The 25293-nt window shown below is 42.2% G+C and overlaps 1 protein-coding gene across 5 annotated transcripts in view; it reads left to right on the top strand.

Moving 5' to 3' along the window:
* The window catches only part of LOC147032233 (uncharacterized), a 95557-nt gene that overhangs the window by 18044 nt on the left and 52220 nt on the right, over window positions 1–25293 (top strand). For all 5 annotated transcript variants that reach the window (XM_085869659.1, XM_085869655.1, XM_085869656.1 and 2 more), the window contains exons 4-5: window positions 3061–3174; window positions 13018–13209. In XM_085869659.1, coding sequence (XP_085725785.1) covers window positions 3061–3174; window positions 13018–13209 — 306 coding nt within the window. The remainder of the gene's footprint in view (window positions 1–3060; window positions 3175–13017; window positions 13210–25293) is intronic.

The following is a 25293-nucleotide window of genomic DNA, read 5'->3' as shown; positions in this document are numbered from 1 at the left end:
TTCGTTGTCCTTAATCACTTGTAATTTTGTTTCCATGTCAATCACTCGGCGTGGCCTCTTACTGGCAATATCAGCAGTGGATTTTGTCCGCTTAAGGTCCATGATGAACAAAACAACACGAGATTAAATTAAGCACTCGGAAAAATGATGCAATCAAGAGACGCGGTAAACACGAGATGTACAGTAGAACAATGCTGCGTGACACGGCATGCTGTTTTACAGTAAACTTTTTTTTTTTATAAGTAGAAAGAGTACACTCTAAAATAATGATAAAAAGTACAGTGTAGTAAATACATAAACCAGTAACATCGTTGTTTATTATCATTATGAAGTATTATGTACTGTACAGTGTACATATTTGTATGTGCTATTTTTATACGACTTGCAGTGCTACGTCGGCTACATCACTCGTTGATAGGTATTTTCAGCTCCATTTTTTAAAATTAATTAATTAATTTTTTTCTTTTTCTTTTTTTCAGAGCTGGCAGATCCGTCGTATATGCGATCCGTCGTTGCCCGGAACGTCGTTAAGCGGCGCATGACTGTATATATATATATATATATATATATATATATATATATATATATATATATATATATATATATATATATATATATATATATATATATATATTGGCTTATGCTGTAGATACAAAGCAGAGTGTGTATCAGATACGCACTGTCTTTTGTATCTTCAGCATAGATGTTTATCTGTGTATTTGTGTATTCATTTGTCCCGCTTCATGAAGACAGTTTAAGTAGGGTTTTAAAAGTCAATCTTTTGACATGACTGTGTGTTCACTATGGTCTATTTTTGAGGGTAAAAAACTCGAAAACACATTTTTCATAAAACAGTAATTATGTCTCTTCAATTTGAATTGGAGACGGTGACTGGCAAACTAAGCTTAAGACCGGCGTACAGAAGGATTTTTTGTTTGTTTGTTTGTTTGTTTTTTTGTTAAATAACAATAAATAAAAGTCTAATAAAGGTGCTTGAATGAGTCTTTACACTTGAATGATGCATCCCATTGCCTGTCCGATTTTTCTGGCCATCAGATTAAATGTGGACTGTTTATGGATTGTTTATGGGACATTTTCACAAAAGCGGGTCAGTTAACGGTAAAGACTGTCCGAGAATGTTTATCAAGCATATATTGCCCAGTCAGTGCAGAGGCCTTATGGTGATCCTGCATTGCTGACATCATTTGAACATTTTTCTAGGCCTTGTAAGGGGTTGAAGCACTATTTCGAGAATATCAAAGAAAGTTGATTTTTTGAGTTTGTTCTTTACCGTTACCTGACCCGCTTTTGTGAAAATATCCCTTATAACTTTTATCTTATACTGGGGCCTCATGTGTGATTTCTCCCGGCCATAGCTTCAAGTGTGACCTGCGATATAGCCCCCGACACCCTTTATTTGATGCATAACCTCATTCCTAATGGTCGCTGGCATCGTTTAATACTCGCTTAAGGGAAATTTGGATAAAATTGGATGTATTCATGTGTATTTACACATGGGTGGGTGTATAGGCTAGAGTTGCTGGTCCACACACCTGCCAGAAGTAACATTTATTTTCACCAATTCTGTCCGATGATAATGGCGTCATAATATTAATGTTATGACAAAATGATATCTATATAATTCCAGCAGTGTGTGTGTGTGTGTGTGTGTGTGTGTGTGTGTGTGTGTGTCCGTCCGTGTGTGTGTCCGTCCGTGTGTGTGCCCATCTGTTTGTCTGTCTGTCTGTTTGTCTGCGACCGCCGTTTCTCGACGACTGCCGGTCAGATCTGGTTGAAAATGCCAGGAATATTGCCGGGTCCCCGCAGATGTGCCTTTTCGAGGTTTGATGTCAATCGGACGAGCGATTCCCAAGTTACGGCCATTTATCTGTCGACCAATGACAAGACACGGTGCTATGACGTCACGAATGACGTCACAATGAATGTTTATTTATTTATTTATTTATTTATTTGCACGATTGACGGTCCGATCTGATTGAAACTTGCCAGGAATATTGCTGGGGACCCGCGGATGTACCTTTTCGAGGTTTGATATTAATCGGACCAGTGGTTCCCAAGTTACGGCCATTTATCTGTCGACCAATATCTGTGAGAGAGGGGGATGGTAGAGGGGGGGATGAGAGTGGGGTCGAGAGGAAGGGCGAGACGTGGGGGGCGAGAGTGGGGGGGCAAGAGTGGGGGGGCGAGAGAGAGGGGGCGAGAGAGGGCTGCACATACTGGCACTCACCTACAGGCACGCGCCTACGGGCCCGCCCCTACGGGCCCGTACTAGTTAATATAAATGAAGATAACAACATTGCCGAGTCCATAGCACCACAGACTAAGTGAGTGTGAAAATATATAATTAAGGCGAAAGGGATGCTGAATACAAATGTAACTCAACTACAGTATGTAGATATGTACATATGCATGAAGCCACACCCCTTTGGCCGCTCCCTGTTGCTGATGTCCTTGTTGCTGGCCCCACCCTAGCTCTCTCCAGTGAAATAAAGTAAGGCCTCCGATATCATAGTTCCTTGTATTTGTTTGCTGTTTCTCCTTTCCCTTTTGTCCATTTGCCCAAGAGTAAAGAAATTTATTTTCTATCACGCTCATGAGGCTGTGCAGTTAACGATTGCAGCCCTTTGTTGGATTGGTTGCAGTTCGCTAATAATGTTTGAGCTGCTTATAAACACAGGAGGGAAAACAAGATTCACAAAAAATGATTATGTACTGTGAGTGAAAAGTAAGATTCAGAGGGAACAGCCAGTCGGTATATGAAGTCAGTGCTCCAACACAATTTTCTGAAATGAATTGATGACAAAACCCATTAATTAAGTGCATTGGACATTGTTGAGGTATGAAGGCATATCAGTTTTAAATGAAGCGTATCGGCGTGCAATGTTCACGTATCCTGCCACCAATATGCCATCAGGCCTGGGGTGAACCCTGTGTTTGTATTTGAAGCAAACATCTGGTTTCCACTCTTTAATTTGTCATGGCATCTCGTAAAGTCTGCAATGATCTCCATTCTCCAACCCGTTTTATCTATTCAAACAGGTGGTGAAGGCCATTGGAATCAAAAAGAAGCTCTGTGGCAAGATGCTACAGATGAGGAGAACAGGGACATGTGGAGGGAAGTTAAGGTCGAAGGAGAGGTCATTTCGTCCGAAGGTGTGTTGGAGAAAGTGTTAACCATCTAACATGATTACCTCATCAGGTTTGCTTTCAAAATTAGGCCTGTATGCTTCATACTAAATCAGCTGTTATGTGACCAGACATCAGTGGAATGTTTTGGAATCAATGTCCAGTGTAATAATGCACACTTACAGTGGCCTGCAAAAGTGTTCACCCCTGACCAATAATGCCACATTTCGATGAATTATGCATAATGTAGAAACAATTTTTCAAAATGAACTTGTTTTTATTCATAACTCAAGAGATCAAACTAAACACTGTTATCGTTGAAGGAAAGCCTGGTGTTGGCTTAGTGGTTAGGGTGGCGGCTTGGGATCCTCGGGTCCCGAGTTCAAGCCCCGTCGGCCGCTGAATTTAAATACACCAGGAGGTTGACTCAGCCTGTGTCATCCTTCCGAGGTTGGCAAAATGAGCACCAGTGTACTGGTAAGGAGGACACTGCATCAGCGGCATAGCCGCGTCTCAACCAATGATGCAACCAGCAGCCACAGGCTGCACTCGATAGAGATATATATATATATATATATATATATATATATATATATATATATATATATATATATATATATATATATATATATATATATATATATATATATACATATACAGTCAAAGCTCGTTACTATGCCACCTCGCTTCTATGCCACTCTCGCTATTATACCACTTTTGCTCGGTCCCGCCAAAATTCAATACAAAATAAATTTACTATGCCACCCCCTACTCTCGCTACCATGCCACTACTGTGTGACTGTTAAAAGGCACGAGTCGTGAAAAAGTCTGTATTGTGCAGTGCTCGATTATCACACTCATGTCCAAAGGCGAAGCGACGAACTACAGTCCAGCTGCGCACAACATAACTCAATACATACGCGCATAGTCAGACTGTGTCAAAACACGCGATTCTTCTCCCCGATGCCAGCCACAACAAGCCAATCACAACACGCACAACGAGACACAAAAAAGCGCGAGCACACACACAGACACGCAGGCACACGTACAACAGTGACATCATTTTTTTTCAAATTCAGCCCATAATGTCAGCTCAGAAACGCAAGCGAACCGACTTTACGCTGAAGGAGAAGAAGGAGATCATCGATGCCGCGAAGAGGGAGCCGAATCAGTCCAAGTTGGCCGGGGAGATTAGCAAGAAATGGGGCGTCGAAGTTAAGAGAACCACCGTGAAGGGCATTCTCAGCAAGAAGGATGCAATCGAGGCTGCAATCAAAGCTGGATTTCCATCGAAGCACATGAAGTTGACGCAGGCTCACGACCCGAAGCTTGATGAGGGAGTGCTCATGTGGCTGAAGCAATCAAGAGGACAGAATGTGCCTGTCAGCGGCGATCTGATCAAGGAGAAGGCGATGAAACTGGCCGAGCTGATGCACATCCCAGACTTCATGGCGAGCGACGGTTGGTTGGGCAATTTCAAGAAGTGCCACGGCATCACGTTCAAGACAGTGCAGGGCGAAGCTGGAGCGGTGGATTCGCAATCCCTTCTTGAGTGGAAAAAACAGGTTCTCCGGCCCTTACTCGGGCAGTTCTCCGCAGACGACGTCTTCAACCTGGACGAGACTGGACTCTTCTGGCAGCTGCTTCCGAACAAGACCATGGCTTTCAGGGGAGAGCGGTGTACTGGAGGAAAGAAAAGCAAGCAAAGGATCACTCTTCTGGTTGGGGCAAACATGAGCGGCAGCGAGAAGTTCCCTCTTCTGGTGATTGGCAATTCCAAGAAACCCCGTGCCTTCAAGAACAAAGAGATCCCGGTCAAGTACAAGGCGAACTCGAAAGCGTGGATGACGGCGGAGCTTTTCGAGGAGATGTTGCGTGCGTGGGACGGATGACTCGGCCAGCAGGGATGCAGAGTGCTGGTCTGTCTCGATAACTTCTCTGGCCACCCTCCCGAGCTCGAGCTGAACAACATCCAACTGGTCTTCTTCCCACCCAACACGACAGCCAATTCGCAACCAATGGATCAGGGAATCATAGAGAACCTCAAGCGCCACTACAAGAAGCTCCTGCTATGCCGCCAGCTTGAGGCCATAGACGAGGGAAAGGAGTTCAAGTTCACATTGCTCGACGCTCTACACGTCGCCCGGCGTGCTTGGGAGCAGGTCGGCAGAGTCGACGATCAGGAACTGTTTCGCGAAGGCCAAGTTCATCGAAGAGGAGATCCAAACTGAGCCACAGGATGCGGAGCTGCCCGACATCTGGGAAGCTCTGCCTGCCGAGGAAAAGATGCACGAGAACGAGGAGATCGAGCTGTCTGACTTTCTCGAAGCCGACGAGCGCCTCGCGACTGGTGGATATTTCACGCTGGAGGAGATTGCGGAGGAGATTCTGTGCAGTGAGGAGCCGGTGGAAAGCGAAGATGACGAGGTAACTGTCGAGGAGGAAATCGTTCCGTTCGAGGAAGCCCAGCGCGCTTGGAGCACCGTCCGGAAGTTCATGCAGCAGAGAAGCGGGAAGCCCGGTGTGATGCAAGCGTGCGATCGGCTAGACAACGAGATGCACGAGATCCGCCGAAAGAAGATGCGCCAGCTGACGATTCTTGAAAGCTTTGTGTGTCGTGAATTTCTCGCCATGCCATATGTTAGTGTGTGAACTCTGTTAGTGTGTGTATGTTCTCCGTTCGCTTAGCTTATACAACAGTTGTGCCTTTTACTTGCTAGAATAAATTTTGTCTAAAGATTAACTACAGATGGGTAACTTGAGAAAATAAGGCCGTTTTTACAAAATCTCGTTACTATGCCACTCTCGCTACTATGCCACTTTTGCTTGGTCCCGACGGGTGGCATAGTAACGAGCTTTGACTGTATATATATATACATATATATATATATATATATATATATACATATATATATATATATATATATATATACATATATATATACATATATATATATATATATACATATATATATATATATATATATATATGAAGAAGATTAAATGTAAGGAAGAAGACCTGCAAAAAGCATGTACCTATCAAAATTCACAGGTTGTAAAAGTTTTCAACTCCTTCGGTCAGTACTTGGTGGAAGCACCTTTTGCAGCAATGACTGCTACGAGTCTTTTTGGGTTTGTCTCTACCAGCTTTGCACAGTGAGATGGTGAAATCTTTCCCCATTCTTCACTTGAAAATTGCTCTAGTTCTGCCAAGTTTGATAGGGATTGTCAATGAACTGCAATCTTCAAGTCTCACCATAAATGTTCAAGTGGTTTCAAGTCAGGATTTTGACTGGGCCACTCAAGAACATTTATTTTCTTCTTATTCAGTCAGTCCAGTGTGGCTATAGTGTTGTGCTTCGGATCATTTTCTTGGTGATATGTGAATCTCCAACCCAGTTTCAGATTCATGGCCAACTCAAACAGGTTTTCATCAATGATTCTCCTGTACTTTGCACCGTCCATTGTCCCTTCTATCCCAACAAGCTTGCCAGTCCCTGCTGATGAAAAGCAGCCCCATAATGTGATGCCACCACCATGCTTGACAATAGGGATGGTGTCGAATGGGTGATGTGCAGTGTTGGGCTTGTGTCAAATGTGGCGCTTTGAATTTAGACCAAAAATTTTAATTTTTATCTCATCTGACCACAAAAGTTTTTTTCCACATGCTTGCAATATCATTAAGATGTTTTTTCGCAAACTTCATCTGACCTTTTAGATTCGGCTTTTTCAGTAATTGCATCTTTCTTGCCACCTGTTCCTAGAAGTTCCCAGCTTTGTGAAGGGAACAGAATATTTAAGATTGATGAACACTGATCCCCATCTTGCACATAGAGCCTTGTCGATCTTTGAAAGTCATTGTTGGATTTACAGTGACATCCCAAACCAGTTTCCTGCTTGCCCACTGCTGAGTTTGGATGGGCGACCTGATCTGCGTAGAGACTGGGTGGTATGATACGTCTTCCACTTCTTAATGATGGACTTCACCGTACTCAAAATGAGTGACTTTGAAATCTTCTTTTAACCATCTCCTGAAAGGTGCTTCTCCACTACTTTATGTCTGACCATCTTCATCTTTATGTCTGATGGTACCAATAAGTACCATCCTCATCTTGCAATTTGCAAGGAAAGCCGAAATTATTGAATGCATCACTTCAGATACACCAGATGACTGAAGCTTTTGGAGCAGACCCTTTTGCCACACTTTATCAAAGACTTTCGAGATGTGCACTCCTTAGAAAAGTGGTGGAGCTTAATTTTAAGTTTAACCACTGATAATACAGGTAAAACCTATTACACTTATTTTGTAACCTTGTAACATAATTTGCTCCTGAAGTGATTTTGGGTGATTAGGCAAAGGGTTTGAATACATATGCAACTGAGAATCATCTGATTTTCTCTGTTAATCAAACGTTTTCACATTTTATCTGCATTTTTGAGCGTTATCACTTTGGGGTAGTTTGTGAAGACTCTAGATATTAAGTTTGATATGAAATAAGCTCAGGTGGCATCAAAATGTGAAAACTTTGGAGGGGCGTGAATACCTTTGTAGGCCACTGTATGGTGTCATTGATAAAAAGTTATGTCTTGTTTGTATACAATCGAGGCTTGTGGAGGAACTAGTACACAGAACGAGTCACACCATAACAAAACGAAAAGAACAGAAGAGAGGAGAGAGGGGTGGTGTGTTGACACACCAACATCAGGGTTGAAGGGCAAGATAGAAGGAGACTTGGAGGGATGATGGACATGGGGAAGAATGAGGGCAAAGGAGGATCCAAGGGATAAACAAGATGGATACTGCTACAAGCGCTCAGGAAAAACTGCAAACTTGGTGAGGGTCAGCTGGCACTTATGTTTTTCCATCACTTGGGTAGAAAACATCATGATTATAGATGGGGGGTGGCCTGTGATGGTGGTAATGTCTGTCTTGAAGCACGAGGGAAGAATGGGATTGAACAGATTGAGAAAGTTGGTTCCACACTCAGGAAAATAGATGAACGTGAATGAATGGAAGTGAGTAATGAGTCTGGAAGGTGAGCCATGTGTTGTTTTAGTAGTTATAATTGATATGCTAAATCCGAGTCTTGGCATTGATTTTATTTTATTATTATTTTTTTCTAAAGGAAATTAGGCACAGGTAAATACCATTTGGCCCATTATGCCTTTGCTAAACCAATATTCCAAACTGACGTTCTGGCAAAAACTAAATCGCTTGCATCATCTATATCGAATCGAATCGAATTTCACCAAAATCAAATCAATTCGTCCTTGTCACACACCTAACCTGTTCACAAAGTTTTGTCCGAATCCGTCCACAATGTTGTGAAATATCATGCTATATGCAGTGCCTTCAGAAAGTATTCACACCGCTTGATTTTTGTCACATTTTGTTGTTACAACCTTAATTTAAAATGGATTAAATTGAATGTTTTTTGTCACTGGTCTACACAAAATACCCCATAATGACAAAGTGAAAACATGTTTTTAGAAATTTTCACAACTTTATTGAAAATGAAACACAGACATATCTAATTTACATATGTATTCTGCACCCTGAGCCAATACTTTGCAGAAGCGCCTTTGGCAATGATTACAGCTTCGAGTCTTCTTGGGTATGTCTGTATCAGCAATGCACATCTGCATTTGGTGATTTTCTCCCATTCTTCCTTGCAGATTTGGTCAATCTCTGTCAAGTTGGATGGGGAGTGTCGGTGAACAACAATCTTCAAGTCTTTCCACAGATTCTCAATGGGATTCAAGTCTGGGCTTTGGCTAGGCCACTCAAGAACTTTCATGTTCTTTTTCTGAACCATTCCAATGTTGCTTTGGCTGTATGCTTGGGATCATTGTCCTGTTGAACGTAAATCTTCGCCGCAGTCTTAGGTCTTTTGCACTCTGAAGCAGGTTCTCCTCAAGGATTTGTCTATTTTGGCTCCATTTATTGTTCTCTCTATCCTTGCAAGTCTCCCATTCCCTGCCACTGGAAAACATCCCCATATCATGATGCTGCCACCACCATGCTTCAGGGTAGGGGTGGTGTTAGATGGGTGATGAGCTGTGCTCAGTTTCCGCCAGATGTAGCACCATGCATTCAGGCCAAAGAGTTAAATTTCGTCTCATCAGACCGCAGAATATTTTGCGTCATGCACTCAAGAGTTTCACATGCCTTTTTGCAAGCTCCAGGCGTGCTGTCATGTGCCTTTTTCTCAGGAGTGGTTTCCGTCTGGCCACTTTCTCATATAGCCTGGATTTGTGAAGTGTTGCAGATATTGTTTTCCCATCTCAGCCAAGGAACTCTGTCGTTCTGTCAGAGTGGTCATTTGGTTCTTAATCACCTCCCTGCCCAAGGTCCTTCTTGCCCGGTTGCTCAGTTTGGTCAGAAGGCCAGCTCTAGGAAGTCTGGATAGTTTCTTATTCTTTCCATTTCTTAAAGATGGAGCTCACTGTGCTCTTGGGAACTTTCAACATTCTAGAAATTATTTTATACCCTTCCACAGAGCTATGCCTCCTCACAATTTTATATTGGAGTTTTGAGCCAGTTCCTTGGACTTTATGGTGGAGTTTCTGTTTTGACATGCACTGACAACTGTGGGACCTCGTATAGAAAGGTATGTTTTTCATTCTAAATCACATCCATTCTATTAAATTAGCCACAGGTGGACTCCAATCAAGCTGTGGAGACATCTCATGGATGATCAAAGGACATTGTGGATGCACCTGAGCTCAATTTGGAGTGCCATAGCAAAGGGGTTGAATATTTATTCACTCAAGACATTTCAGCTTTTTATTTTTAATTAATTTATTAAAATTTTGAAAAAGACAAATTTTACATCTTTCTTGCTTCCATTTTGACATTATGGGGTATGATGTGTAGATCAGTGACATTTTACAAAATGTAATCCATTTTAAATTCAGGCTGTAACAGAACAAAATGTGAAAAGTCGAGGGGTGTGAATACTTTCTGAAGACACTGTATTGTTGTGAACTTGGGGACAGGGGATTACCATGACGGGAAGCACTCGGGTTCCTCCTGAACACCCAGCCCTGTTGGCCGATGTTCCATGGATCGTTCCATGGATCGCTCCATGGCCCAGCGGTTTGCTAAGCAACCACAAATGTCAATTAACTTGTCAACTCCAACAGGGTTTCTGTGCTGACACCATTTTCCTGAAGAGCTGACTCCATAAATCGGGGTCCGTGCCCTCAGAACGTACACTTCTATCAATTTAAGTACATGGGTACACACTGGTTAACAAGAGCAAATTACGTCAGGTAAGTCTAACAATAATGCAGACAATGCTGGACTAATGGAGGAAAGGACACTACGCGCAGGTTAACTTGACCAATTAACACGGGTTTATTTATAAAGAGAGTGAGTAAAAACTTGTGGCACAGTAAAGACAGGGGTTTATTCACAGGGGAATCTGTACCCAGGAACATACAGTATTCCTGTGGTGCGACAAAAGACATACAGTACATGAAATGGCAAAGGGCCAAAGAGCAGAGTTACCCTGATCTGTCTAGCTTTTTCAGTCTTGCTTGTATTAACATTACAGGTGCCATCATGTTCATTCCACAGAAGGGTAGATGAGAGAGAGAGAGAGAGAGAGAGAGAGAGAGAGAGAGAGAGAGAGAGAGAGAGAGAGAGAGAGAGAGAGAGAGAGAGAGAGAGAGAGAGAGAGAGAGAGAGAGAGAGAGAGAGAGAGAGAGAGAGAGAGAGAGAGAGAGAGAGAGAGAGAGACAGAGACAGAGACAGAGACAGAGACAGAGACAGAGACAGAGACAGAGACAGAGACAGAGACAGATATATATATAGATATATAGATATATAGATATATAGATATATAGATATATAGATATAGAGATATAGAGATATAGAGATATAGAGATATAGAGATATAGATACTGAGAGAGATAGATATACTGAGATAGATAGATATACTGAGATAGATAGATATACAGAGATAGAGATACTGAGATACTGAGGCATTGGTGACCTCCAAGCTTACCTGGCAGGAACACATGTGCACATACTGGTCCAAAGTGTGAGGAAAGTGAGGGTGGGGGCAAATGAGGAATAGAGGTGTGTCTGTGTGCATGTTGAGGAGGTGCAAGCAGGGTGCGGTGACAGTACTTTACATGAAGGATGGATTCAGTTGAAACTTGGTGGACAGGTTGGGTGTGATAAGGACAAATTGATTCGATTTTGGTGAAGATCCGAATCCGGATACGAGAAGTATATAATTTTTAAAGTGATTCTATACCATTTAGAGATAGGGCTCAACCGATTATATGGCATGATAGTTACCCTCACCGAAGGAGAGGGTATTGTATTTGGGTACGTCTGTTTGTTTGGCCGTACAGAACTTTCGTGTTTTTCTCCGCAACCGTTTGTCAGATTGAGACGAAATTTTCACCATTGGTGCGACTACTCATGTAGAATGTTTTAATGATAATTATGATGTCATAGGGCATGTGGTGTGGCAGCCATGTTGGAAAAATGGAAAAACTTTGGACCTCAGTATCTCTGAAACTGGACCAAGGAAAAAATTGAAACTTGGTACATAGCTAGTACTCCTCATGGGAAATGAGTGATTTTTTTATGATGTCATGGGTGTCTTCATTATGACATCATAATCTTGTGTGTAGAACACTACATCCGATCAGTGTGAAAAATTTTGAGGGTCATCTAGGGATAAAATGGTCCACAATTTTTTTTTTGCCGATGTCATGTCACGTGATTTGGCAGCCATATTGTTTTTGTTTTTTTTAATCTTCAAAAATCATCTTCTCTGAAATGGCTAAACAGATTGATGCCAAACTTTACACGTATGACCGCTTATCCATGAGGAACAAAAGGTTCACACATATGACGTCATAGGTTACATGGTTTGGCAACCATATTGGATTTACCCTAACATCTATAAAAATCTTCTCCAGAACGGCTCGCCAGATTGAGAGCAAACTTCACACAAATGTTCGCCAAGGCATGGGTTTACATGTTTATTAAGGAATAGTTGATTGGTCACATGGTTTGGCAGCCATATTGCATTTAAGAAAAATATTAAGTAATGTTTTCTCTGGAACCACCTAATCAATTGACGTGAAACTTCACAATTATGATCTAGTAGTGATATGATCTTCACAATTATGTTTTAAATTTCAACTTTATCGGACACATGGTCTGACAGCCAGAATTATTTAATTTTTTATATTATTTGGGTTCTTTTTATTATTATTTATATTGTTATTTTTTTGAATAAGGCTCACTTGGCTCTGCCTGGATGGGTTTGAGGGTAGAGGAGCTGCAGCTGAAATGTGAATCCTATCCAGGTTCCTCCTGATGACTTCATCTTTGCTTTTTGCTTGTTTGGGTTCCTTCTGATGACTCCAATGTAGGACTGTTCCTATTTGGTCTTCCATTTGATTCGAATTTAATATATATTTTTTATCCCATTCTGAATTCCCTTAAATAATAATAAAATAAGTCATGGGTCAGGGTCAGGTGTCCGATCAAAGCGCGGTTGCATCAAAGCGGGACGTCATGGTACCCGGTCATCACTGCCAGCAGTTATAAAGTGGCAGTTCAAATTACGTCTCTAATTATGTAACACACCAGTACACAAAACTACACAAACACCACACAAAACAAGTCCTAGCGAGTCTGCAATCTCTGCTTGCTCTTTTTCTTGTTCAAAAATGTATTGTGCCCGATATGTTCTCGTGGCAGAGGTTTGCGCTCTACCGAGTGCCCTTCTAGGTTTGAAATGTTAACGCTTTGAAATTGTTAACTAAACCATTATGAACACGCTTAAATTGCATTTGTCATTTAATATATATATTTTTTTCTTAAATATTTGTGCCCAGGTCAAACTGCCAACTGGCCGGTGAAAACTTCACTAGACCTGAAGAATGAGACACAGAGAGACGAGGAATCTCTTGAATGGGGGAGAAGAGCACACTCGGAAGCCCTCGAGTATTCGCCGAACACGCGGAATGATGCGGAACCCCGTCCCGCTGTTCTACCATCGGACAACATGCAGTTCTCTACGTATGCTGGTGAGGAATTTTTACCCACACTTCTGCAATAGCACATTACCACCTCATGTGAAAATGTCTATTTCCATCAAAACCGAAACAAACTTGGCATGGAGCACGTGTTGGAATTTCTCAAGCATTCATACAGGTTTCAATCTTAGTTTCTGGTCCACAGGCCTGAGACGAGTCACAACACCCAATGATCAGTAAATGTCCCAAATGGCTGGTCCGGTTGGCCCGTGGTAAATATCAGTGAAAATCTTTCAAATCCAGTTGTGTGGGGGGGTCTCATTAGTCCTGTTGGGCTGGGGGTGATGTAAGCAGTAAAACCATAAATAGATGTGGTCTCCTACCACTTTCTTAACAGGGATTCTCCTTCATCATAAATCCTTATGTAGACCATTGGACTGAGGCTCAGCAACTTTGTTTTTTTCATGATCGAAAACACTGGGAAATGTGGAAGAAATGACAACCGATCCCAGTTGCGACCAATTATTTTGAGAGGGTATTGTACCGACGGTTAAGTGAAGGCCACAGTGCTGACTGCATGCTGACGCACAGAGCTCTGTGCCATTTTCATTTCTCCTGGCCTTGCATCTTCTTGAAGACGTGACTTGGGAGGAAGTCGTGTTATATGCATTGGCTCAATGGTTAAGTGGATTAACCTTGTTACATTAACAGCATAACCCTCACTGGATCCCAATGGCTTCTCACAGTGAGGTTTTGGTATGCATAGCAAGAGTGGTCTGGTATTCTTGGTCATTCTTTGATACCAGGTCTCTCTTTTTGCTATCTCAGTGTAGTTGCGTGCACGCGCTGTATCTGTTACACGATCAACAATTTAATGTGACCAGTTATTCCTTTGAACCGTTTTTGTTCTAAAGGATGGCAGCTAGTCTTTTGTAGTCGAGTCCATAATTACAGCAGTGATGGATATAAAGTAACAATAAAAAAAACAATTAAAAGCATTTACAGAATGCCATACATTTTTATAGTTGCATTTTGTTAAGCAACAAAGGAAATGCAATTCATTTTTAAATTATTGTGAGTGAATTGACAGATAATATATACACGACATGGCCAAAAGTATGCAGACACCCCTTCTAATTAGTGGATTTGGCTATTTCAGCCACACAGCCATTGCTGACAGGTGTATAAAACAGCACACAGCCATAGTGATCTTAAGCACACAGCCATAAAGTACATTGCCATGCAATCTCCATAGACAAACATTGGCAGGAGAATGGGCCATACTGAAGAGCTCAGTGACTTTAAACATGGCACTGTCATTGGATGCCACCTTTCCAACAAGTCAGTTCATCAAATTTCTGACCTGCAAGAGCTGCCCTGGTCAACTGTAAGTGCTGTTTTTGTGAAGTGGAAACATATAGGAGCAACAACAGCTCAGCTGCAAAGTGATAGGCCACACAAGCTCACAGAACAGGACCGCTGAGTGCTGAAGTGCGTGACATGGAAAATCGTGTCGTTGGTTGCAGCACTCACTGCCGAGTTCCAAGCTGACTCTGGAAACAACGTCAGCACAAGCACTGTTCATCGAGAGCTTCATGAAATGGGTTTCCATGGCCGAGCATCCGCACACAGGCCTAAGATCACCATGCACAATACCAAGCGTCGGCTGGAGTGATGTAAAGCTCATGGCCATTGGACTCTGAAGCAGTGGAAACGCGTTCTCTGGAATGTTGAATGATACTTCACCATCTGGCAGCCCGACGGACGAACCTGGGTTTGGCAGATGCCAGGAGAACGCTACCTGCCCGAATCCATAGTGCCAACTGTAAAGTTTGGTGGAGGACGAATAATGGTCTGGGGCTCTTTTTCATCGTTCAGGCTAGGCTCCTTAGTTCCAGTGAAGGAAATATTCACTCCACAGCATACAATGATATTCTAGACGATTCTGTGCTTCCAACTTTGTGGCAACAGTTTGGGGAAGGCCCTTTGCTGTTTCAGCATGACAATGCCCCTATGCACAAAGCGAGGTCCATCCAGAAATGGTTTGTTGAGATCGGTGTGGAAGAACTTGACTGGCCTGCACAGAGCCCTGACCTCAACCCCAACGAACACCTTTGGGATGAATTGGAACGCTGACTGCGAGCCAGACCTAATCGCCCCACATCAGTGCCCGACCTTAGGCCAAAAAAAGAAAAATGTTGCATTGGCGTAACGGGTCACTGAAAAATAGGGTAGGTCGGTCGGGATCTTTTTTTTTTTTTTTTTCCTAATAAATCCCAAAATTTTTGGATAATAAATCCAAAAATTTAATAAATCCTAATAAATCCCTCCCAAAATCTCCCCCGGCTCGAGTACCACCCTTTTTGTCGGCGGGTTCTGTCCGAAACACTTCCGGGTTTTTGCGATCGCAATCGCAATCAACAAGATACTTGAAATCAATAGCAAAAAAAACAAAAAAAACGTAGGGTTGGCGGAATTTTTAGGGTCGGGCGGGTTACGCCAATGCAACATTTTTTTTTTTTGGCCTTACTCATGCTCTCTTGGCTGAATGGAAGCAAATCCCCACAGCAATGTTCCAATATCTAGCGGAAAGCCTTCCCAAAAGGGTGGAGGCTGTTGTAGCAGCAAGGGGGGGGACCAACTCCATATTACTGCCCATTATTTTGGAATGAGTTGTTGGGTGACCAGGTCTCCACATACCTTTGGCCATGTGTAGTCTACATGTAAGTGAATTGGCATAAATAAATATTTTGTTATTTATATACACACACATACACAAGTTCCTTTCTTGCTTTCATTATGAAGCTGTTGAATTTTGATCATTGGTCTCAATGTGTCACCTCGAAGGACTAGTGAAATTTTCTGGACTTGTGAGGTTTTTTTTTTCTCTTGCTGGTCTGGCTGGCCAGTGAAAAATAGAAAGAGTTGACATCTTACCCTGCATTATTATTGTTGTCAGACGAGTCCGTTCAGCCGGATGGTCTAAGACTTCTGCAAATGTTGAAACAATATTTTCTCATTATGTTCTGTTATCACTTAAAACCCCCAAAGATCGCTCCGATCCAAGCCAAAATTGGTTGTGGTTTGTAGTTGGGAGGCAGAAGGTGGGCAAAAATTTCTTGCAGTTAAAATGTTTATTCACAAATGATTTTGACACTGGGATAATGGGACAACAGTACTCAGACAGATCTGGCACATGGAGGCAGAAAAATAGGGAAGGTAAGATGCAAAAAGAACCCGCCTCTTTACAATAATAAACAAGTGGTGCCAGGCACAACAAATCCCGCCCATTTAAGGCATAAAGTAATTTTGGGGATCAAATTTAAATTTGATACATCCTTAACCTGAATGTTGATTATAAGGAGTAGAATAAGGAATATTTTAGTCTTAGTTTGAAGTCAATTAAACCATTTTTGACAAATTATGAGCGAAAAAGATTTTGACCTTTTCGTGACCTGACCTTGACCTTTGACCTAATTGGACCCAAAAGTTAATGGGGTCGTCCGAGGTTCATTACCCACCTGTGGATACAATTTGACAGTGTTTGAGCCAGCCGTTTTCCCGTAAGGTTGTATTTTCGTAACCATGTTTTAGTTTTAATGGAAAATTTGTAATTTTGACTGATGGCCATGATCCCCAAAACTTTGGACCCGACCGATCTTCACAAATATGCATTTTTCACGATAGGAATGGGTAGGATTAATTATAAGTGACAAATAGAATAAGGTTCACTATAAGCTTAGTTTGAAGTAAATCAGATCATTTTTGACGAAGTTATGAGCGAAAAACGATTTTGATCTTTTCGTGACCTTGACCTTGACCTTGACCTTTGATCCAATTGGACCCAAAAGTTAATGGGGTCGTCCAAGGTTCATTGCCCACCTGTGGATTAAATTTGATAGTGTTTACTGAAGCCGTTTTGCCGTAAAGTTGCTAACAGACAGACAGACAAACAGACAAACAAACCGGACGATTACAATATCCCGCCCCCTCCTGGGAGGGGGCGGGATAATAAATATTCCACTAAGGTTGCTAAAATACCAGACTTGTACAACGAAGGGGAACACAGGTGAGGGTTTGATGCAGGAGCAAGTTGGTGGCGAGCATGTCGCTGTGGCACAGAGTGAAGTGCAGATCTGGTCAGAGAATGGCGACGAGAAGTGATGAGGCCAGGATACAAGGAGATGTCACTGGGGACTCTCTCTCCAGAATGACCTAATCAGGGCGATGAAACAGAAAGAGAAAGATGCTGTCTCTTTGAGACCCAAAGCTCAACTGGCACTCGCATGTGCGGTCATGGCGTCCTTTACCTCTGGGACCACCTTCCCAGCACGCGGCTGGTCCCACGATTGGCGGCCCGCTGCCATTGGGCAGCGCTGCCTTTTTGGCTATCCCGCCCCTCTACAGGGCCCTACAGCTCCCGTTAACGCTTGGACTTGCGGTCTGCCAGCCAAACAGTTCATAATAATCTTCAAGGAAAGCTTGTGGTGCTTTTCTGGTTAAAATGTGACCAGGTTCTTATCTCCCTGGCCTAGCCTGTTGCAGGAAGTTTTTGCATCACAATTTTACCCTTATCTGCTTAAGGGTTTGTACTCGCTGCCTCCTTGGTGCACGTACAGCCATATAACTTGCCTATACAGATGTCTACTATGTGAGTAAATCTCACGTACTCGATCACATGGTCCATCGTATTTTAACACATTCGAGCTATGGATCCCCTCCCCCTTTTTTGTACGTAGCACAGCCCCCTCCTCAAAACCTTAGGCTCCTGCTCTGTCGACAACCCAGGATTTCTGCCTTAGCACTTACTGTCACACACCTATCTTTTTCACTAAAGTAGAGAGAGCTGTGGGAGGTGAGCCACTACCTTACCTATTCGTCTTAATGCTCTACCCCTTTTTGTTGCAATAAAACTAAATCATTAAATATACAAAATTTATATTTGCAAAAGATCTGGAAAATGTATTATGGTGCCCTTTGAGCAGGGAGAAAATTTACTTAAACTCTTAACTGACAATTTACAGACCTGAACTGACAATTCACTTAAACTCTTTCCAAATACAACTCCATATATTTATCACTTCCCCCAATAGATGTCACCTCCTTCAGCTGTCAGCTGAGCTCAAATATCCAATTTTATCATGGGCTGTCTGCCCTCCAAAACATATTTCAAGTCGCATGTGATCGAGCGAAATGTTCCAATAACCATTACGTTTCAATCACAATCCATTCTCGGAAGGCCAGGGCTTCCCAATTACTTGCAGACGTAGCCTCAACTCTGCAGTGGGGAAGTCCTATAATGCGGTGGGGTTGTTGCAGTGTATGCATGCTCTCAGTAAAGTCCCCAAACAAATAATTCCTTGGGCCCCTCCCTTTACCTCCCACCCCCCCCCCCCAGTACCACAACAGCATCTTTTGCTATATACCTTTCCAGAAGGGGTCACCAAAATAGCACTCCTTGGCTTTTCCATGGTTGCTAAGGGGTTTCCCACCCTGTGGCCAATTGATACAATCCTCCTCCCGGTGGGTTCTCCATCCCCAGTCGCACGCTGGACTACTGGAGGTGTGGCATGGCGAGGGGCCGTCGTCCTCGCTCGCTCCAAGAGCCTCATCACCTGTGGACACGCACCACTTCCCCGTCCACAGATTTTACATAAAATGGTCTCTCCCCAGCTGCCAATCATCTTTATCTACACCTGCAGTTTTGTAAAAGGCACAGTAGTCCAGTCGAAATAGGTTTTGCACTGAAAAAGATTGGTACCAAGTTGAAAATTGCCACAGTGTGTCAGGAAACAATCCTGAATACCATTTACAAAATTCACCAAAATTCTCTTTGGAGAAGGGTTGGGCTGGTGGGGGGGGGGAGTTGTGATGTCATAAATCAATTGATTATGTAATAGGCTTTTAACTTGCATTTTACAAAGAAATGAAGCCATTTAGAGCATAGGATTGTATTACTCACTGATATAAAATGTGTATCCAAATATCTCAAAAAGCTTGTTTTCATGGTTATGCAAAGTCACATGGTGACATCATTGCATGTATTATGTAATACAACCATACATCTTATAATGCTCAGGATGTGCTCCAGAGGAGTGAACCCTACTTGAAAATGGTACTATAAAAGGTGGTTATAGCATTTTGTCTTTGGAGATAGGTTGTCCAAGAGCGTATATCTGAAGTATGAACGCTATCGGACTGCTTCGTTGGCCATCGGATATCACTATGTGTACAGATGTTATAGCTGAGTTTTTATAGGTTAAAAAAAACTTTGATAATCATAAAACATAACATAATTAAACATAAAAAACTACATTTACTGTAAACAACACTCACCAGTGAATTTTGTCAGAGCTTGCTTGGTGTATACCACGACATCTGTGATAGACAAGGGTTGGGTGCTATGGGAAGATGGACCAGACTGTGGCTCATCTTCCTGCTGAGCTGCAACTTCTCTCTTCAAGACAGCATCAGGGGTTGACTGCCAAGCCTTCTTCTTTTTGTCATACGCATCTTTTCACATGAAAAAGCATCCAGAACAGCATGCCTCACTCCTGTGCTGCACTCCATGTCTGAGCGATTGTCTGAGATGATATCCAGCACTTCAGGAGCACATCACTTAAAATTTTCCTGCTGAGGAATTTCTCTGGTTCAGTCTCCTCTGAAGCAGCATCCTCGGTGTCTTGACTCATACAATGCTTGCCCAGTTCTTGCAGCTCTTCATTGGTTAAGTGGGTTTTGTTTTTGTTTTTTTGGGGGTTCACCCCATTTTTAGGCTATTTGGACTGGACCGCACTCGCCATTTTCAATGAGTTGCTGTGTGGCATGTATTTGTGGGTTCTTTTCTGTTGTTCACAATTGTCAATGCTCATAAGTTGTATAGTTTGCACTTGGTAGTGTTGGATGAGTCAGCATGGATGAGGCCCGATTGCGACTCAAAATCCACAGCAACGTGAATTTAAAAATGCAATGCATTTATTTAAACCAGGAGCAAGGGGACTTTTTCTTTCCTGTGCAGCTGGTGACGACGGGTAGCTTCTTTTGCTGGAGGTGTAGCTATGCTGCTGATGTATTTCCCCCTGAAGGTTGGAGCAGGAATTTGTAATCTTTCCAAAATTACAAAATTCAGTTCATCTTCCTGATAGCAGTACGACAAGATTGTAAACAATGGAGCTGACATCACTTTCCCCTTCATGTTTTTGGCTATAGTTCTTTGAAAAGACATCAGGAACAATTATATCACCAGGCTTGAGTAATGGTTTCATGTGTTTGAGCCCTTTGTGCTGTTGCCGCACATTGTAAAGTTACACATGTTGATTAAACTGGCCTAACTGTTGAATCAGTTCGCTGATCGCTGTTGCAACATCGGATTCAACTAGTTAATTGGGCATTACTGGGAAATTACTCCTACCCCTCCCCCCCCCCCAATTACATTTCTCCTCCATTGGTTGTAAGATGTTGGCATATCACATTCTCCTTTATACAGCACAATGAGTATTTAGATTGGAATTTTTCCACTCCCTAATAACATTCTCGATCTACACATCTTTCCTCATCCATGATCAGAATGACAACATAGTTTTTTTCAGGATGGTTCAATGTTTTCTTGGTATCTGCATGTTCAAACATTTTGATATTTTATGGTGGTTGGAAAAACCCATTCTGGCCGCATTTCTTGAAATTTAGACTTGCCTACTTACTTTGTGCTCTCGGAATTTTTTTGTTGTTGTTGTTGCAATGCATTTGCTACTCTTGTGGTCATGAGCATCATTATCTTTGCTTTTTAGCCTTCTTGTTGCTGTTGACTACACACTCGGCATTTTTCTTTCCAAGCATCATCCTGCTTGCTTCATCTCACTCATAACGTGCATGACATAAAATCACACTAAAATATGCAGTTTAGTGTCTCAGTGTATGTCTGTCTGTCTGACCGCAATACATTTGGTTGTTATTTATATAATCTCACCCAAACTAGACAGGAGGACGAAGGGTCACACTATGGAGGTTGTAGTGACTTCATTTACCCCCCCCCCTCCCCCCCCCCGCTTCCACAAGGGGGTTTTCTGCCATGGGTGAAATCTGTGTTAAGGTGTACAGATAGTTTATCGTGGCATTTTTTAAGGCCGCTTTTAACAACGAAAATAAAACCAATGTCACCCGCAGGGTGGCCCATATCTTGCCAAAAGGTGACCACGTGTGACTTCTTTAAGGTCACACTGAGGTGAACAGAGCTGCTATCCACCAGGAGCGACTCCTGCTATCCACCGATGAGAATCGTTCTACAGAGTAACCATGAAAAATATGCGTTTGCCTCATAACGTCACCAAATGACGTCATAATGTCTCAAGCTTGACATATCGAGAAAGCACTCATCGAGGTGTTCAATTTGAGGTATTACACAATATGGTACCTAAGATTTCAAAATTTGACCTTGGGGTCAAAAACTTTCGACCTCCAGCGCTAACCATGAAGGTCAAGGCCGATCGCCACCAAAAATTAATCAGCTGAGCGCCAGACCATGAACTATATTCCTATTAAGTTTGAAGACGATCCGATCAAAATTACTCAAAAAATAAGGGTTTCGTCAACTCCCCTGATTTGCGACAAAGTGACCTTGAAAATTTTATGCGCTGAAAGGGACCTCTATAGGACTCTGATATGCGAAGTTACAAAAATTTCCAATGATAACTGTTCTCCGCAGAGTAATCGATACGTGATTACAGACAAACAAAAAAAATAACCATACAAGCTGACTAACATATCTTGCAAAAACTTCGTTTTGGCAAGATAATAACAAGAAAAAGAACAATCAAAGATTGCAGAGTCCAGTTTTTGGAAACTGAGGTTGTAGTTGTTGAAATTCTGCACAACATGGTGAATTAACACCTTGAGTGCAGGAACATAAGAGAAAATGGCCATTTTCAATAATTATTTATTTACTTCATTAAGCATAAAATACATGTAGAATGGTTGAACATTTCAGGGTATTTCTATGTATTGGACATGTTTTAAGATATTTCAGGGGGTTTTAGGCTCCTATGGGGGTTAAGGACCCACAAAATACCCCCATTTTTGGCAGTTTTTGTGCAATTGTAGCAAAAAACTTGTACGTTTTCTCTTATTAAATGCCCAAGGTATGTTTTAAAAGTGCCAAATTTGATTATTTCCATCAGGCAGGGTGTCTCATTAAAGAATATATTAGTTAAACTATGATAGAATGTTCACAACCAGGTAAATTAACCCTTTCTCTGACGTGCGTGGTTCGAGTGAAAATTCTCATTTTTCTAAAATCGGCATCTTTTATGCAAAAATGAACTGTTATCATAGAAAACTATGGAAAATATCAGGGTTACTATTAGAAATTGATATTATGCAAGGTATTTCATGGACTTTTATGCTGCCAAGGAGTAAAAGACCCCCGCAATACCTCCAAATCGGCATATTTTTTTACTAATGTTATTCCACAATTGCCTCTTTTTTTCACATGATATTGTCATTACATGTTATAACAGTCCCAAGTCTGATTTGATGAACCAGTCAGATTGTTTCATGAATGAAATTGCAGTTGAACCCGGATAAAAAGATTCACACCTTTGAGAAAATCTATTCAATATGTTTATATTGTTGCACAGTGAAACCCACTCATGAATCTTTCAATGCTGATCACATCTGAAATCAGCTGGCCATGCATCTAAATATCGAAAACAGTGTCTATCTCTGATGCATTTTCATTTTCCTGTTGTACGACATTGCTGTGATTGTTGCAGTCAGTGCAGCTACATATGTCAATACACTCTAGTCCTGCAAGGGCACAAGTGCACATCCTCCCGTTTTCACAGTTTTTGTCAGTGCAGTAGAGGTGTGTTAAGTCTCGAACCTCAGCTGGAGCAGAATCGTGAGTATACATCGTCTGGGTAATTCCACCACCTTCACAAGCGGACCAGCCATGACCAACTGGTGATATCAACAGTGGGTTAGCAACATGGCTGTCGCACCAAATCTTGGTTTGATACTTGGCCCAGAGGATGTGCTGCTTAAATGCATCCTCAGTTGGGGGAAGCATAGATGCTGGCTTGTCTGTGGTCGTGGCAAAATGGAAACGTAGATCATTCAATGAATCCAAGTCTTTGCCTTTTTTGCCATACATCAGAAGCACAAATTTCCATGACAATGAAACACAAGTGTCTATATCAGCCTCATGAAATCCTTTCATATCTGACAATGCTTGTGCATTCTTGATCAGTGTGGAATATGCTGTTCGCTTCCCAATTCTGTTGAAAGAACATGTGGTGTCACACCCAGTGATAGCGTGTATGGCAGGGAGACACTCACAAACAGTCGGTCCAAACTGAGTAACTATCTCATGAACTGGAATGTATCTCTCCTTTCCAGAATGCCCAGCGTACATGTATACCTTGTCAGTCAGCTGTTTTCTACTAGAATAGTAGATCAACAGTACCAGGACATCCGTGTCATCACAGCGAACAATGACCCTTGAATGGTCACGTGAGAGACTGACGGCATGGAGGATTATCCTAGTATCCGATTCCTCCTGTGTACTCTGAAGAGAGTCAATGGATGAGACTCCGAGTGGTTGTACTTCTTTCACCAGCTTGCCATCACCGAAACCACCGGCCAGAATAATTGATTTCTCGTTTGAAAATTGTTCATAATTGTCCAATATATTTTGAGAGATGAAGTTTGCGAGGCTGGACTTTGTTGCCTCCACTTTTCAGAAACTGGCGGTAGTTTGGAACCTGTCTGCCTCCTTGAATCTGGAATTTTGGTACCACATTGTTGGCACCCCTCCGCTGCCTTTCGGATGATTTGATTGATGTCTCGACGTCATAGCGATCAAAGATTACTGTAATGCTACTGATATCCAATGAAGGATTCCTGAAAAGTCGTAATAGTCGTTTCTGAACTATTGTAGCTAAATCTTGGAATGTTGTGAAGTGATTTTCATCGAAACTCTGAATCTTAACCATCCCATCAATTATGTATGCGGATGATGTGGGTTCAGGTATTGCCGAGATTTGTGGCAGATCTGCTAGAACGTCTGCACAATTTGCCTCAAGCTTCTTGGTAAGGTCAGCATTTGCAGTTTTCCTCATCGACCCATCTTCATGGAAGAGTGCTGGTGGCACGGAGGCTAGTTCGTAACAAAGTACCTTCCTCAAATCGACATTACGACTCTGTGAGACAGCCAATAGTCGCCTGAACAACACCTCAGTATCAATGATCAGCTTCCGGTCCTTGTCATTGGTGAGTGTCTTCTTCATATCTGAAAATGTCAACAGTTTCTTTCTTCAAGGGGTCCCAGAAACTCTTAGAATGATCGGTCCCAATTCTTTCTTTGACGAAGTCCTCATAGGCTGCTTTTCCTTTTTCTGGAATACACCAGAGAATTCTCAACTTCTTGAGATGCCATTTGACCGGTGGTGATGTTTAGAAGCGATTCTGGTACCTCATCTCTGGATATGACAACATTCGCATGTGAGTCTGGTCATCGAGTCTTTCCAAAGATGCTGCAATGACACGGTCATGAGTTGAAGCTCCGGTGCCAGTGGCGATTTCTGATAACCTTTCTGCTCTTTTTGTATGATTTCTCACAGATGAAACAATCAGTTCTTATGTTAAACGTGGAAGTGTCTGTGCGCCGGATTCAGGATAGACCACACTCAACCATGTCACCAGCATTATCAGCCATATCATTCGCAGTAGCAAGTTCATTTTGTACATACTTGAGATTACTTGCGGTTGTATAAGATGTCCTACATTTCTTATGGTATCTAACGGTAACAGTCTGGTTTAAAATGCCATCTTTGATCTTGAGCAACTCGTCATGCACAGTGTTCTGACGTATTTCCACAGCTCGAAGAACAGTTTTTACTCCGTCATGTGTTGGATTTCTTATGAATGGATTGGCCACTGACTTCTCATCTAAAGTCTGTTCACATATTACACAACTTTCACTCAGACATCTTCTCTTCTCAAGGGGTTCTCCAATCAGATCCATATTGATTCCCTGCAAGAGAAGGGTATTAAATTTCAGCTTGAGATGCCATAGCGGTGAATCACCACGGGGAATTAGGCCTATGAATAAAGGTCAGTATAACGGGTGTGGAGCCTAAT

The sequence above is a fragment of the Eptatretus burgeri genome, chromosome 2 (assembly GCF_056783735.1).
Source record: "Eptatretus burgeri isolate ZD-2024b chromosome 2, Ebu_testis_v1, whole genome shotgun sequence".
Lineage (NCBI taxonomy): Eukaryota > Metazoa > Chordata > Myxini > Myxiniformes > Myxinidae > Eptatretus > Eptatretus burgeri.
The sequence above is the reverse complement of the archived record's forward strand: the minus strand, read 5'-3'. Positions and strand labels throughout refer to the sequence as shown.